This window comes from Babylonia areolata, chromosome 31 (genome assembly GCF_041734735.1).
Source record: "Babylonia areolata isolate BAREFJ2019XMU chromosome 31, ASM4173473v1, whole genome shotgun sequence".
In the NCBI taxonomy this organism is placed as follows: domain Eukaryota; kingdom Metazoa; phylum Mollusca; class Gastropoda; order Neogastropoda; family Buccinidae; genus Babylonia; species Babylonia areolata.
In genome coordinates, this window is record NC_134906.1 from 16,249,472 (window position 1) to 16,264,556 (window position 15,085).

General features: G+C 39.0%; 1 protein-coding gene across 4 annotated transcripts in view; it reads right to left on the reverse strand.

Moving 5' to 3' along the window:
* Window positions 1-210: 210 nt before the first annotated feature.
* LOC143276267 (uncharacterized) overlaps window positions 211-15,085 on the reverse strand; it is a 44,358-nt gene continuing 29,483 nt past the window's right edge. For all 4 annotated transcript variants that reach the window (XM_076580756.1, XM_076580757.1, XM_076580754.1 and 1 more), the window contains 4 exons: window positions 12,614-12,813; window positions 11,574-11,731; window positions 7,167-7,330; window positions 211-3,585 (listed from right to left, as the gene is read on the reverse strand). In XM_076580756.1, coding sequence (XP_076436871.1) covers window positions 3,412-3,585; window positions 7,167-7,330; window positions 11,574-11,731; window positions 12,614-12,813 — 696 coding nt within the window. In that variant the 3' untranslated portion in view covers window positions 211-3,411. The remainder of the gene's footprint in view (window positions 3,586-7,166; window positions 7,331-11,573; window positions 11,732-12,613; window positions 12,814-15,085) is intronic.

Consider the following 15,085-nt stretch of genomic DNA (forward strand, 5'->3'; position numbering starts at 1 on the left):
AATAACAACAACAATAATAATAATAATAATAATAATAATAATAATAATAATGATAATAATGATAATAATAATAATAATGATAATGATAATAGTATAATAATAATAATAATAATAATAATAATAAGAAGAAGAAGAAGAAGAAGAAGAATTATAATGTTATCCATTCTACAATGAAAACTGTGTTTACAAGTTTGTTAATCATCCTACATTGAAACCTGTATTTACAAGTTTGTTAATCATCCTACATTGAAACCTGTATTTCAAACTCTTTTAATGACATACAATGAAAACTGTTTCCGACAATGGTCACCACCATCAGTGTAACCACACTGAAATCTATGTGTTTCCAACTACGTTAACGACCATGGAATGAAATCTGTTTTTTTTTGTGTGTTTTTTTTTGTTGTTTTGTTTTGTTTTTTTAAGTCTGTTTACTACCATACATTGAAAACTGTGTTTCCGACCTTAATAATCACCATAAAATGAAAACCGTGTGTTTACAACGCTGTTAACCACCCTACAATGAAATCCGCGTCTTTACACTTGCTAACCATCCTACAATGAAAACTGTTACCAACTCTGCTAAGCACCATGCAATGAAAGCTGTTTCCGACCATGATAACCAAAATCAAATGTATACAATTGATGGACGTTTCTCACGTTATTGATAGCCAATTTCTTTGTACATGAAAGTGGAATCAATAAAGCAAAACCAAACAGTACAGATATTAATAAAGATCTCAGACATCTGAAGTTGACATGTTTTAAGGTAACTATGGAATACAACAATTTGAGCAAAACTGCATGCTTTATACAGGACTAAGCTTATTATATTCGCAGAATAAATGAATTCACGAATGTTTGTAGTTTTGCCTATGTCATTTTAAGAAAAGAACCAAATTCTTAGTAGTTCTGGAATTTCCCCACAATAATTAATCTGACTTTGTTACTTTCAGCTGTGAATGACCAAATTATTAAACATTTTGCAATATTTTTGTGTCGATCTTTCAAAAGAAAAAGAGAAGCGACATATATTTTATTTGACAATATTTGCTGCTGATGTTTTTGTAAGGTTTCTGTGTTTTTGTTTGCTAATTTGTTTAACAGTTTTTTTTCACCCCTTACAGAAGGGGCTATGGCCTGTTTAACTGTATCATCTGAAGACTGAACTCTCTCTCTTGTTATTTTCGACATGATTTCCTCGTCCCATGACAACATCTTTCTAGCGAGATTACAGACAGAATGCATGATGGAGATTACGAAAATTGCAGGATACCACAGTATTCAACCAAATGAAGCCAGATAAATACACAAGAATACAATGTTGCATTTCTTTTTAACGCAAGGTACAAAAAAGTGATAATTACAAATAAGAAGTAAAATGAATAGTCGACATGTATCAAGCGCAAAAATCACAATTTGCATCCAAGAAAAAACAAACAAAACGAAAAACAAAAGCGACTGGAACCATGTAAGCTTATTGATTCTATATCAGTCTCGAACTCTACGTCAGTAGTTCATTATCTGTTTTATATACTTAGATTTTTATATACGCCCCCCTCTCCCCCACCTCCCTATTTATTTTTTATAAATCAAACTATGCTTTAAAATGTACATTTGAGTAGCACCCGTTCTCACTGACAGCTTAGGGTGCTTTACATGAAAAGTTTCATGAACAACTCGCAAACACTCTCTCTCCCCATACTGCATCCCCAACTCATCCCCCTTTCTTTCATTCACCATACATGCAAAGTGAGTTGGCAGGCATGGGGTAGTGGTGTAGGGAATCTAGAATACTTTAAGGCAGAGACAGATTCAGATGAACGGATAAAATGTGGAAGGTTGTTCCTGATATGAAGAGCGGCAAAGAAGAAAGAGCGTTCACCACAGGTTCTTGCGCGGATATCAGGAACTTTCAGAAGGTAACAGTCAGTGGAAGGGCGGAAAGTTAAAGAGGGAGTGTACTAATGAGGTAAGAATGACAGGTAAGTCCAGTGGAGTGAAAACAGAAAAGCAGGGACTTTAATAAGTGGAGATCGAAAAGCAATAATTTTATCATGTTCACTGCAACTTGGCGTGCTTTGCCAAAAGGCAATACGTGGCATATGCCTAGACGAAATGCTCTTTGTGGATGCACATGTCAAACTTTTATGTCGCACTCTGTTCTGTTAGTTACGGAGATTGAGCAGAAATCGCTCCTTTTCTCCCTTCCACTGTTCTGCTGCTGCCAACAAAATTACTGTTTCTTTCATTCTGTCTAGACTAGTCTGATGTAACTCTCACCTGGCTGGTCTCCCTGATAACGAACTCAATTGACTTGCAACGCATTCAGAAGCAAGCAGCCTGACTCGTGGTCCGTACGCCCGGACATGAGAGTGCAACATCACTGCTCAGAACACTTCACTGGCTTCCTGTGATGCGCAGAATTCAATATAAAATTGCTTGTCTCAGTTTTCAGTGTTTCTGTCACAACAATATACACCATAATTATTATCTTTCACATCTTTTCCATCCTTCCAGAACGCTACGCCCCTTTGACTCCGTTTGTCGTGGTTTGACAGATCTTGTAACATCAGTACATGAATCAGCTACAGGCTGTAGATAGGCCAAATGCCGTGCCATCTCCCTCAGTGACTGTCCTCTTCCGAAGCGACTACCATACTTTCCAGCCGACAGCCTTGCCTGATGTAGAATGAGTGGGCGGTTTCAGGGTGGTTGTTTTTTTTACAAACACGCGGGTCACTTTGAGCTCAGGTACGCATCACACTAATTCACGTTACTCACACACACATCACATTATTCCAGTACGAGACAGTCTGGCTGGCGCTCTAAGTTAATCTCATGCGGAAAAAAAAAAACGTTCTTGTTTTGACATGTTGTCAATGCAAGTTTTTCAGTGGTGTCGCTCATCTAAGATTTAAAAAACGCACTCGATTAACAAAAACTCTTGTAACAGTTGTTTTTTTTTTCTCAAGTTATATCCCCCAAAATTAATAAAACGATATATATCTTTTAGTTGCACTTGCGAAGTCTTATATAAACTACCATTATCTAACATGGAACACGTCAATACATTTTATCAGTAATATTCCTATTGATGTCAGCTTATGACTTACGTCTTGAGTCTGACATTCTTATTGATTAGGCGCTTATGACTAATATAATAAACCATAACACATTTAAGTGGATGTCAAACGCATACAACAGGCACGGTGGGGCGTTTCTTTGAATAGTAACACGGATCTCACGTCCATTGCAATTGAAGGCAATAACGGGTGGTGACAAAATACCCAAACACATTTGTTTGCAACATCACTGAAACTATACAGATATGATCAAACAATACAAATATGAAATAAAACATCTTTTCGCGAACTGTCCATTTCGTTGTTCTTTGCGCCTGAATCCGTCTTAACATTTGGAACTTCGAATGATTTGTTGGTAAATCTCGGATTCGAGAAAACGTGGGTATGAGTCTTTCTCCATCAGTGCTTGTACTTTCCGCTGAGCTTCCTCGAACACGGATTTGCAGGGCGTGTCCAGGTTAGCCAAAGTCCTCAGTCTTGTTCCTGAGTCCACGTTGATCTGTAACAGCGAAATGCATGCATGCATACATACATACACATCCATTCATCAGCATTCAATGCAAAGCTGTGTAATGCCACATCAGGCTATAACAGATATGAAATGAGTAAATAATTAGTTTCTAAGCCACTAATTTGCAATGTGAACGTAAAGTTTTGAAATAGAATAATTTCTTACCCGAAAAAGGGTTTCCACGTGATAAAAAGTCCATTTTTGGTTTCCAAATGCAAATATTTTGAACTAGAAATGGACTGACTGCAAGTAAAATGAATGAGGTGTAGTAATGTGGAATGGAATCATTAAGTGAGTGATGTCTTGTGATACTTTTACATGTACAAAGAACTGTAACCCAAAGATCGAATTAAATAACCCTCAGTTGGTAAAAGAAAAATGCCACTAAACAGACTAATTACGATTTCGTTACTTACAGTGTATTGTTGTTACCCGTCAATGATTATCCCACAAAAACGACTTATAACCGATTACCATCAAACCTTGATTCTTAATTCTTCGGGATTCACTTCAAATGATATCATCTATGAAAGAGGAAGCAGATGGCACCATGGGATATTAGTGAAAATTAAACAGAGACTAAATTCTTGTGGCAAATCGAATACAATAAAATGAGATAGCATCATATAAACAGAAACCAAACTGTCTTGACAAATGGAATGCAATAACCAACATTAACTCGGACCTTCCTAATTACTATATCTGTCTCAAATGGCTTCAGAGTCGGACTTTATAATGGACGAAAATAACCAATTATGATGCCCACATTTTTTTAAAATCTGAAGATACTGAACATTTTTTTTTTTTTAAATTGACAGAATTTTTTTTAATCAGAGAAAAATGCATACAAGTGCGAGATATAAAGCCAAATGAAGAATTAGTGATGTCTGGATTTTGATTTACATGATACTGAAGTTGAAAAACATATAGAGCGCCTACGAATGAACTACTTTATATCTTCGAAATTAAATGGCCACATATGCTGAAAATAATTATTATTGTTTCTGCTGCTTCATCAACATGATTGATACATTTTTTTTCCCGGACTTTCTTGGGTCGACCACCATTTTATTTTGTACATGAATTCATTATAACAATTCAGAGTAGATGGAAAAGAAAGGGGAAAAAACAAAGCAAGAAAAAAAAAGAATACAGTGTACATTAACAATAACATCGTCATCATAAGTCATTATACTTATAATATATTGTTCTATCAATTTGGTCAAGGTGGACACATTTTCATCATGTGTAACAGGGCAGTTTTATAACAGACATTATATCTAGCATCAGCATAGAGTTATGGACACTTTGCTTAGCTAACGTAATGTGAAAAGAACACAACCCACACATGGGATATCTTATGTATGAACACATTTCCTCTAGTTTTCTATACGTGATTATATAAAACACCCATTACACAGTCATGTTAAACATTATTCCTGCAGACACATAAGTGCACATGAATACATGATTGATACATTTTGCATAATATCCGTTAAATGATAGTTTATTTTGTTTAAACTCAGTAACATCCTTTAAATATTATTTTGTTTGAATACAGTGGATAAATTTTAAAATGAATCCTTTATCATATCTTAAAATTATTGCAGCTTGACACGTCGTTTATTCCGAATATTCTGGCGGTCTGTGTTGACATGTTCACATGTATGATATAATTTCTCTCTTTGTAAATAATGGAGGGTTTTTTTTTGTTTTTTTTTCACAACTATTTACAGTATTTTGTTAGTTTGACAGTGCGAGTGTTGACTGTTTTAACTTCATGGCCGGAATAAGTCATTATACAAAAAAATCATTTTATTTTGTTTTCCAGCAAGGCCTGACTAAACACATTGGGTTACACTGCTGGTCAGGCATCTGTTTAGCAGATGTGGTGTAGCGTATATGGATTTGTCCGAACGCAGTGACCCCTCCTTGAGTAACTGAACTAAACTGGTCTACGATCGAACTGACAGTGAAGTAGTTGCTGTTCACTGTCTTTATTAAGAATCATTATTAAATTATATAACAATTGTATTTATATTTGTACCACATCATGGCATTTGATTCCATCAAATGAGCTTCCTACAATTATACAAAAACAAAAAAAAGAGAGTAAAATTATAGCCTCGTCGTCCTAGAATTCCTTTAAATGTTTCCCGCAACGAAAATAAAATACATCGTCTTTCTAGAGCAGCTTGAAGTACATTTCAATTCAAAATATAACTGAAATACAGTGGATGTTTAAGTCTTCATTCTAACCTGTTTATATTTATCGGAAAATGGTATTCTTTGCAACATCCTTACACTGCGATCACGATGCCCTGAAATATGGCCAATTTGCTTCATACCGTAATATCGAAGTAAGAATGTAGCAAACAACTGTCATGTTTCGGAAACATCAACGAAACAAATAAGTAAACAAACAAAACAGCACACGACAGTCAAACAACCACAAAAAAGAAAACAGAAAACAGATTTAATGCCAGCCGCCGTGGCGAAGTGGTTAGCGTCGCGGATTGACGGCTGGGAGGACGCGGGTTCGAATCCCAGCGGAGGTGGGTTTTTCGGCCCGTGACCGGCTCCTACCCAGAGTTGAGTGTGCTGTGGGCCTAAATGGGGAAACTGGGACCACACAGTCGAGTATCATCCACTTCGAGGATGTGTCTTTGGGTGTGTTGCTCTAATTACCTGACCAACACTGCAAGTGTCTGTATCTCTCAGGCCTGCTTAACGCCAGGATATCATTATGACAGGAAGCGTAGAGTACATCCTCGTCACGCAGTCCCAAACCAAAATGGCCCTCCATAGCAACATCGTCATCGTCACCCTCCTCCTCCTTCATTATCATCAATATAAACAAAACAGTCAAGTCTGTGGCCTTTCATGCCCTGCTCTCATGGTGACCTCATTTTCGATACCCCTCCACTTCTGTGCTTGGGGTGAGTCCTGTCAATGTCTTCAGTGTCGGTAGATTCACGGGAGGCTGTTGTTTGAGGGACGTGGTGGCGGTCTTTTCTCTGGGAGGGACGTTCACTCAGTCTGGCTCCGCGACTAAGCCATTATTGTCATTGGTATGGGGCTTGGTAGGTGGTGTCCTAAGTACGTTGAATCAGAACAGGCACCACTGAACACCACCGAAGTGACTCAACAGCAGTGCAGGGTCTCCTCTGGTGTGTGGCCTCCTGGCGACCTAACATCGATGGTTTCCTGCGGACTTCCGACGCTGGAACTGTGACGGACGAACCCGGGTGTGGCCGTGTATGGGGGAATCTAAAAGAGCGGCGTGTGAGTAATGCCACTGAAACGGCGCAAATGATGGGGCAGCAAAAACAACCCCCTCCCCTCCTCCGCCCCCAAAAAAAAGCAAAACAAAACACAAAAAAACAAACAAACAAAAAAACAACAACCAACAAACAAAACAAAAAAAACACAAAAAAAACCACACACAAAAAACAAAACAGATTTAACAGCACCATGAGCTCGGAGAGATAGACAGACAGAACATTGTCCAAAAGTGGAAGAGAGGAGGATGAGAGCAGAAAAGAGACAAAGCGGAAACACTGGCTGACCTCACGTGGAGCTTGCTCCTCCACAAAGTTGGAGTAGATCTTGAAGGCCACAGAGGTGACTTTACGGGGCTTCACTAGTTTGAACTCCTCTACGGCAATCCAGAACTCCAGGTTCTCCTCGCTGAACTCGGACCGCAGAAACCCACGGAAAAGCTCCACGCCCTCTGTGCAACAGTTAAGTTCAACTGCTCATGGAGGCGCTAGGCGTCACTACGTTCGGACAAATCCATATAAGCTACACATCTGCTGAACAGCAGTGTAACCCAATGCGCTTAGTCAGGCCTTGAGGGAAAATAAAATAGAATATGATAAAATCAAACAAGATAAATAGATAAACAGACAAATGAATGAATAAATGAAAATATTGACTAAAATAAAGATAGAAAAAAGATAATTATAGATAATGAAATGCAAAATAAAGGATACTGATAATGTTGATGAATAAAAAAACAACAACAAGAAGAAGTAAATATAAACAAACCTGATATTTATATGGATTTTGACACTTGCTGGCTAATACAACTGCAAATCACTCGCGACTTCAAATATTCGAGTTCTGGGCAGGTGCAGCACCGTTAATACTCCACTTCGGTCGGTCTAGAATTACTTCCCTTGGGGTCCTTTCAGAGCAGGACATTTCTTTTACCCTACCTGATGATGCCCCATATCAACTCCAGCCCCTTTTCCATTTACAAAGTGCGTGTTTCGAGATTTCTAATAGACTGAACTTGGATTTATTTTCCGTCTCCTTCGTATATTGTCTATTCATTAGTGACAAGTTGATTTAGAACTGTTGGTCTCGTGCAGATCCTTCTGAACACTTTTTCAAGCTGTCCGTTGCCACGCAGCACTCCTTGCATTTGGGTGCGGGAGAGGGGAGTAGGGCGGAGGCGACGGCGTCCGTTTGCTTTTTTTATCAGTTGGAATGACACGTGAGCCATGAAGGCTTTGCCTCTCGTGTTACATGTCAGCAATGGAAGAATCGGGGGAAAACGGTAAGCTGAAAAGCGAAAGGGAAAAAATTAAGACCCTGTGATCTTGTGGCTGTTCCTGTGGATAAGCTGGTAAGGTTATTAAAACCTTCCGTCCGTGCTCGGTGTAATTTGAAGCCCAATTTTGTTGCTTTTTATGCGGCAGAGCTATGGTATTTTATTGTGTGTTGTAATAAATTTTGTTCCTAAGTGTTTGTCTTTTTTTCTTGTCTGGTGCGTCTCTATTCTCGAGTCGTTTTATTGTACAAAAGACGTATGTCATTACTTCCCTTGACTGACCGAGCAGATTACCCCCGCTCTGTCTTTCAATTCCTATTGATCAGCCTACCACGCGGCACAGGCGGACTTTTCCTCAGTCACCAAAGACCAGTCCGGTTGGGGATTCAATGCAAAGCAAAGCAAACCAGAAAAGAAAAAAATGGGAAGAAAATGCCGCATACAAAGTCACAACCTCCAACCTTACAATGGAAGTTCAGATTGACACATGCTATCCAGTGGCTGTCATCTATTCGTGCGACTGGAAATCAACATGCCATGATTCTGACTGACTCAGTGAACTTCCTTCAAGTGGAAGTGGTTTGAGGCATTGCACAACTTTCAGATTCAAACGCTTACATGGACATACGGCCCTGGACAAGCAGGTATTTGGGGATATGAGCGAACTGGCAGGTTTGCTGGTAGTGAAACAGCGAGCGATCTACATCTGGGAAAATCTGAAATCATGAGAAAAGTAAAATAGTACATCAAAAACCAAGTACAAGGCCATCACACCATTGATTGCCTCGCAGAAAGAAAGAAGGAGCGGCCTAAGTCTGGCATGAAAAGTAGAGCACGATCCTTTGCTAATCAAACACATATTGGCATCATTTCTAAACCAACATTGCGCAGATTTCTTCAAAACGAACAGTCTCTCTGGCCTTTCCCAAATTCAGTAGACTGAGTAACTCGCTAGACGCTACGTTCATGGCAACAGAGATCTTTTCCCAACCCTATTGCTGCAAATCGGTGGCAGCGCGCGCGCGCGCGCGCGCGTGTGTGTGTGTGATGAGAGCTCTGTGCATGTGAATGTGTGTGTATGTATGTGTGGGAGCTGCGATGTGTGTGTGTGTGTGTGTGTGTGTGTGTGTGTGTGTGTGTGCGTGCGTGCGTGCACGCGCGTGTGTGTGTGTGTGTGCGTGTGTGTGTGTGTGTGTGTGTTTTGTATTTGTATTTGTATTTCTTTTTATCACAACAGATTTCTCTGTGCGAAATTCGGGCTGCTCTCCCCAGGGAGATCGCGTCGCTACACTTCAGCGCCACCCTTTTTTTTAATTTGTTTGTTGTTTTCTTTTGTTTGTGTGTGTGTGCGCGCGCGCGTGCGATGTGTGTGTGTGTGCGTGTGTGTGTGTGTGTGTGATGAGAGCTCTGTGCGTGTGAATGTGTGTGTATGTATGTGTGGGGGCTGCGATGTGTGTGTGTGTGTGTGTGTGTGTGTGTGTGTGTGTGTGTGTGTGTGTGTGTGTGTGTGTTGTTGTTGTTGTTGTTGTTTGTTGCTGCTGCTGCTGTTGGAGCTGCGGACACAGGTATGAGTCAAGGTTAATCGTCTTAATACGTGTCTCTTTTGCGGTGTCCTGGTCATGTTCCTGACTGGTACGCGGCAGTAAACAAGGTCATTTTGGCACCAACTGTCTTTTGGTATTAAATGGGAGTCATGTGCACGTGACTGAACAAATACCAACATGTGCGATGAGAAGTTCATACATAAAACTGGAAGCAAAGTAACTGGTTCCATGTCGTTTTACCAGCTCAAGTGTCTCTGCAATAACCTTATTTCGGTTGTCCGTGCCTGCTTGCCCGCTTGTTATTCACATCCGGGAAGGGCAAAAGAACACTAAACGTCTCCACTCATTTTACTGTCAGATTGCTAATTCATTTTTCGCAGAACTGAAGCATTCTTATTAACAGATTAATAGCCATGTCGTCATATCCTCATTCTTTGATGAAATAATAATTCTTTGTGCTTTGCATTCAAGTTACATTGATGCCAGAAGCAACACAGTTCTGCCAAGTAATGAGACTGAATATACCACAGAAAATATTTTTAAACGGAAAGAACTCATTCATCTAGAACACTAAAGAAGAAAAGATAAAGACTTGAACTATAGAAAGACTGTTGTCTTTTACACTCAACGTAAAGGCCCCACACTGTTTACATTCCCCAGCAGATCGTTTTGTCGTTCATATCAGCATCTTAGGTTTGCTTATTTGCGCGTTATCTGATTGCTGTTTCTATCCCATTTTAACTTATTTTAACAGGTCACTGCACGTTATGTGATGTGTTATTTCCTTCCCATTATAACTGATTTAAACAGATCACTTTGCCTTACGTTCTGGCGTTTGTCACCATTTAAAACTTAACACGCACTACTCTTGCGCGAGTAACATCGTTCCCGAGCCAGTGATCTGTTTTTAAGAGAAAAAATGTTTACAAAGATTTAGCCATTTCAAGAAAATTTATGAACAGATGATTTACAAGGGAAATGGATAGATAAATGAATGAATACAAGCATTGAAATATCTTTACTGCGGCTCTTCATCCTCCATCTTGCCAGATTGTAAAAGGCTATTGAAGGTTTCTGTGTGGTGTGTTGACAAACGTTTGAATTTTAATTTTCCAAGCCGGAAGGCTGTTATAAAAACAGTGATGAAATGATAAAAACAGTGAAATGTTCGTCAGTGTTGACAGAGTTTGGAGGAAATGTTTGCATTTCAGCACACAACAGTCGGTTGGACGAAAAATCTCACCCCAAAAGAGACACGCATTAAGGTGAATAACTTGTAACACATACCTGTGTCGTGTTTTTCTTGAAGCCACACACGAAGAATTTAAATTCATAAAACTAAAGAATCCGCGAAGAACAGATATTAGAAAAAGGAGCATCGAATGTGGTATTTTATCATTTTCTAAAAAGAAGATCAAGGAAAATGCACAAACCAATCTAGGATTTATATAAATAAATAATTTTTTTTTTTTAAAGATGGAAAAGGATGCAGGGAAGAGACAGAACTCTGTTGGTTCAGCGATGTGGTCAGTTCCAAACAGAAATACATTGGCAAAGATATGAATCCCACACTTGGGTCTATCGAAAGGTCCTGCGGTCCTGCAGTGTTCATCAATCTGGTGCTGAACAACAACAACAAATGAATAAATACAACCATCTACATCACGAAGCTATATTTCAGAGAGAGAGAGAGAGAGAACTCAAAACGTTTTATTATTATTATTATTGAAGGATTAAGATTTTCGGCCTGGCGAATCTGTCCTTGACAGAGAGAAGGAAAGTGATAAGACAGACAGATAAAGACTATGCCTCCCGCACACACGCACACACATACACACACACACGGCAAACTGAACTTTCCACCTCCCACGTACTTCTGTCCGTTAAGAGGGACTCGAACGAGCGACTCCACTGCATCGCCTGATCAGGGTCCACGAAGGCCGAGTGTTTGCCTTCTTTGGTCAGGGTACTCAGGGTGGAGTCCGTGTGACGTCTTCGCAGAGACTGCAGCTTCCTCTTCACTGTCTTGGCCCTGACAGACAGGACACAGGAACTCACTGATGGACTGGTTTGTTCAATGACGGTCTTTACTGATGGACTGGTTTGTATTGATGAGGTGGTATGTTTAATAACCTTAGTTTGTAAAATAACAGTCTTTACTGATGGGCTGGTTTGATCATAAACCGTCTTTGTCTTGAGATGACAGTGACCGAGCAATCGGTTCCTTGATTGAAGGAGGACTGGGTGTGTGAATTAATCAGTGATTAGTCAACACGAAACCAAAAATCATATTCTACAATCACCAGTAAGTGTGACGTCCCGTGACATCAAACAAAATTCAATTCCAGATTATGAGGTATTATGATATAACAACAGTGTTAACCTTTTATTGCAAGCAGTCCTCTGTGCAAAGAAAACTGAAATAAAATGAAATGATAAAAAAAATACATGGAACATGTTTATCAATGTTCTTGCGACATTGAGTGTGTAGTTTGTTTATCATTTTAAAATCATCAGTAGTAAAATCGAACATAATCATCAAATAGGCCTGGTATATTGTTCGTTATTCTGAACATGAATGACAGAGAGAAAATGACCCACGACCTTCAGATGAATCTTACTGGAATTTAACAGATATGATACTGTACCATCCTAGAAAAATACAGCATTAACAGAAACAACAACAGCACACACACACACACACACACACACACACACACACACACACACACACACAGTTATACCTAACTACTTGTGTGTTTGCATACATCCATACAAGCAAAATACATATTAAGAAAATAAACAAATGCAGCTCAAAACACGCTGGAGAGAATAAAAGGGAGAGAGTGATGAAAAATGGAAAAAAAGGTCACAAAATTCAAGGTACACCGAGCAAAAAAATATTTACACTCACAAGCTTTTCTTATTGCTCTTGTTTTGACACGCGATGTTGCCATACTCGTCACGTAACATCATGGCGGCATCGGCAGAAGTAGTTTTGTGGATGGGGCGTGGTGAAGAGGATCTCCTGGTTTCACCTTCCCCCCTCCCCCATCCTCCCTCTTTTAGGCCGTCGGAAGGGTAGGCAGCCCCTCGGGCGAGCCGATCCTCGAACTGATGAAATGAACGATTTAACGAACGAACGAACGAATGAAAGAAAGAATGAATGAATGAATTGACGAATGGATGGTTTTCTCCTCCAGTGACAGGTTGTGTGATCTGGTCAAGGTGGAAATAACTGGGCAGCAAACGAACGAGTATTCTTCGTTAACTTGCGTATGGATATGAGTATCAAGGAGTAGGAGATGGAAACATGGAGATGAACTTGTGCTCTCTCTCTCTCTCTCTCTCTCTCTCTCTCTCTCTCTCTCTCATTCACCCATTCAATAATGAATAATTCAGAATTATATAATTGGAAAACACCAAGCAGTATTTAAAAAGGGCCATTCAACAATTGATCACATGTATACTCTAATGATGTATCCATTTATTTGTTTATACACGTTTCCTTTTTTTCCTCGAGGCCTAACTTAGTAAACTAATCACGTTGGGTTACGCTGCTGGTCAGACAAGTGTTTTAGACAACGAATAATTGATTGTAGGAAACTAGAGATAGATTTGCACAGTTAAAGACTTTTCAAACATGGAGGGGATAGAACCATATACTGAGATGGAAATGAACAAATATACAAATGCACAGACAAATCTTAGATTTGATAGTTTTAGTATTGCTGTTAACAGTTTCAGATATAGTATTATAAGTGATTCTGTATGTACTTGTGTCGATTATACAGTCTGGGTAAGGAAGATAAATTATATTTTATCATGTTGCCCAGCCTTGAGTGACCTCAGACAAAAGTTAAATCAACCAAAATATCACAAAGATCCATGTACTTTTATGTTTAATTTGCTCATAATTATCGTCAAGACACGAGCTAGTTTACCCCGCGTAACTTGGCCATTTACATATACAAAGTACCGAAGAGACTATAAACTGTTATTTCGTGAAAGTAGTTGATTATTGCGTTAGCTATTATTGGTTGATTTGTGATGTCGATTTATTGTGTCATGTGACCCTCTTCAGTAAGGGGCTTTGGTCTTCGTCTGAATAAGGATCGTTATATATATATACATATCTATAATGAAATAAATAAATGCACCTTCCCTGTGTCAACATAAATAGATTATGCTTCCTTTGATTAAATACGAGTGGTTAAAACGTTGGACTTTCAATCTGAGGGCCCCGGGTTCAAATCTCGGTAACAGCTAGAGATTTTTTCCAATATCACAGGTCAGCATATATGCAGACCTGCTAGTGCCATAATCCCCTTCGTGTGTATGCGCACGCAGAAAATCAAATACGCACATTAAAGATCCTATAAACCGTGTCAGCATTCGGTGGGTTACAGAAACAAGAAATACCCAGCACGCATACCCTCGAAAACGGAGTATTAAAAAATAAAAAATTTAAAAAAAGCAAAAAAACAAAAAAACAACAACAAACAAACAAAAAAACAACAACAACAACAAAAACCGGTCATACACGTAAAATATTACATGTCTGTATGAGTATGTGTGTGCGTGGCTGAAACCTGATTGAATGAGACAGGAAAGGAATGATGAGCGCCCAAATGGCAGCTGTCAGTTGGCTCTACCCAGGTAGGCAGCCTGTTGTGCAAATTATAATCATCATCATAAACTAATATTTTCCAATTAATTACCATATGTATATCTATCAGAATATTTTTGCATCCACAATCGTAGTTTAATGATATTAACGATTGTTGTTTCATACGGTGTATGTGTGTGTATATTGATAGAATGATTGGAAATATAGGACCAAGCAGCAAATGCTGTTGAATTGAAATAGAAGATGATTATTATTCTTGGATAATTGCGAACTGTACACATAAACAGAAAAAAAAATCAATAAAAGTACCTTTCAGCTCATACTGGAGCATCGTATGAGCGCATTCGGGAAATTTGTCTACAACTGCTGTCGGAAACGACGTCACTCGAGGAATAGTTCAATATTTTGTTCAGTTTTGTTTGTCCAATTTCATGTTTTGTTTTTATTTTGTTTTGTTTTGTTTGTAGTTTATTGACTTTGTGTGTGGATGGGTGCACACTACCATAAAATCAGTCCAAAGAGGATTAGGAAGGTGAGATTTTGTTTAATCTTCTGTTGGAACTTTCAGCAGTGCATCTGAATGGAAAGTTTCAAAGAAGCAGGAATTCGCGATAAATATACATACGCGCGCACTGGTGCGGTATGAAAGTTATACATCGCAAAGGGTAGGAAGAAAAATATATGTCTGAACAGTCTGTCTTCAGAGTATATTTGTCCCTTTGTTAGAAATGCTCAAATGTGAAGTAACAGAACAAA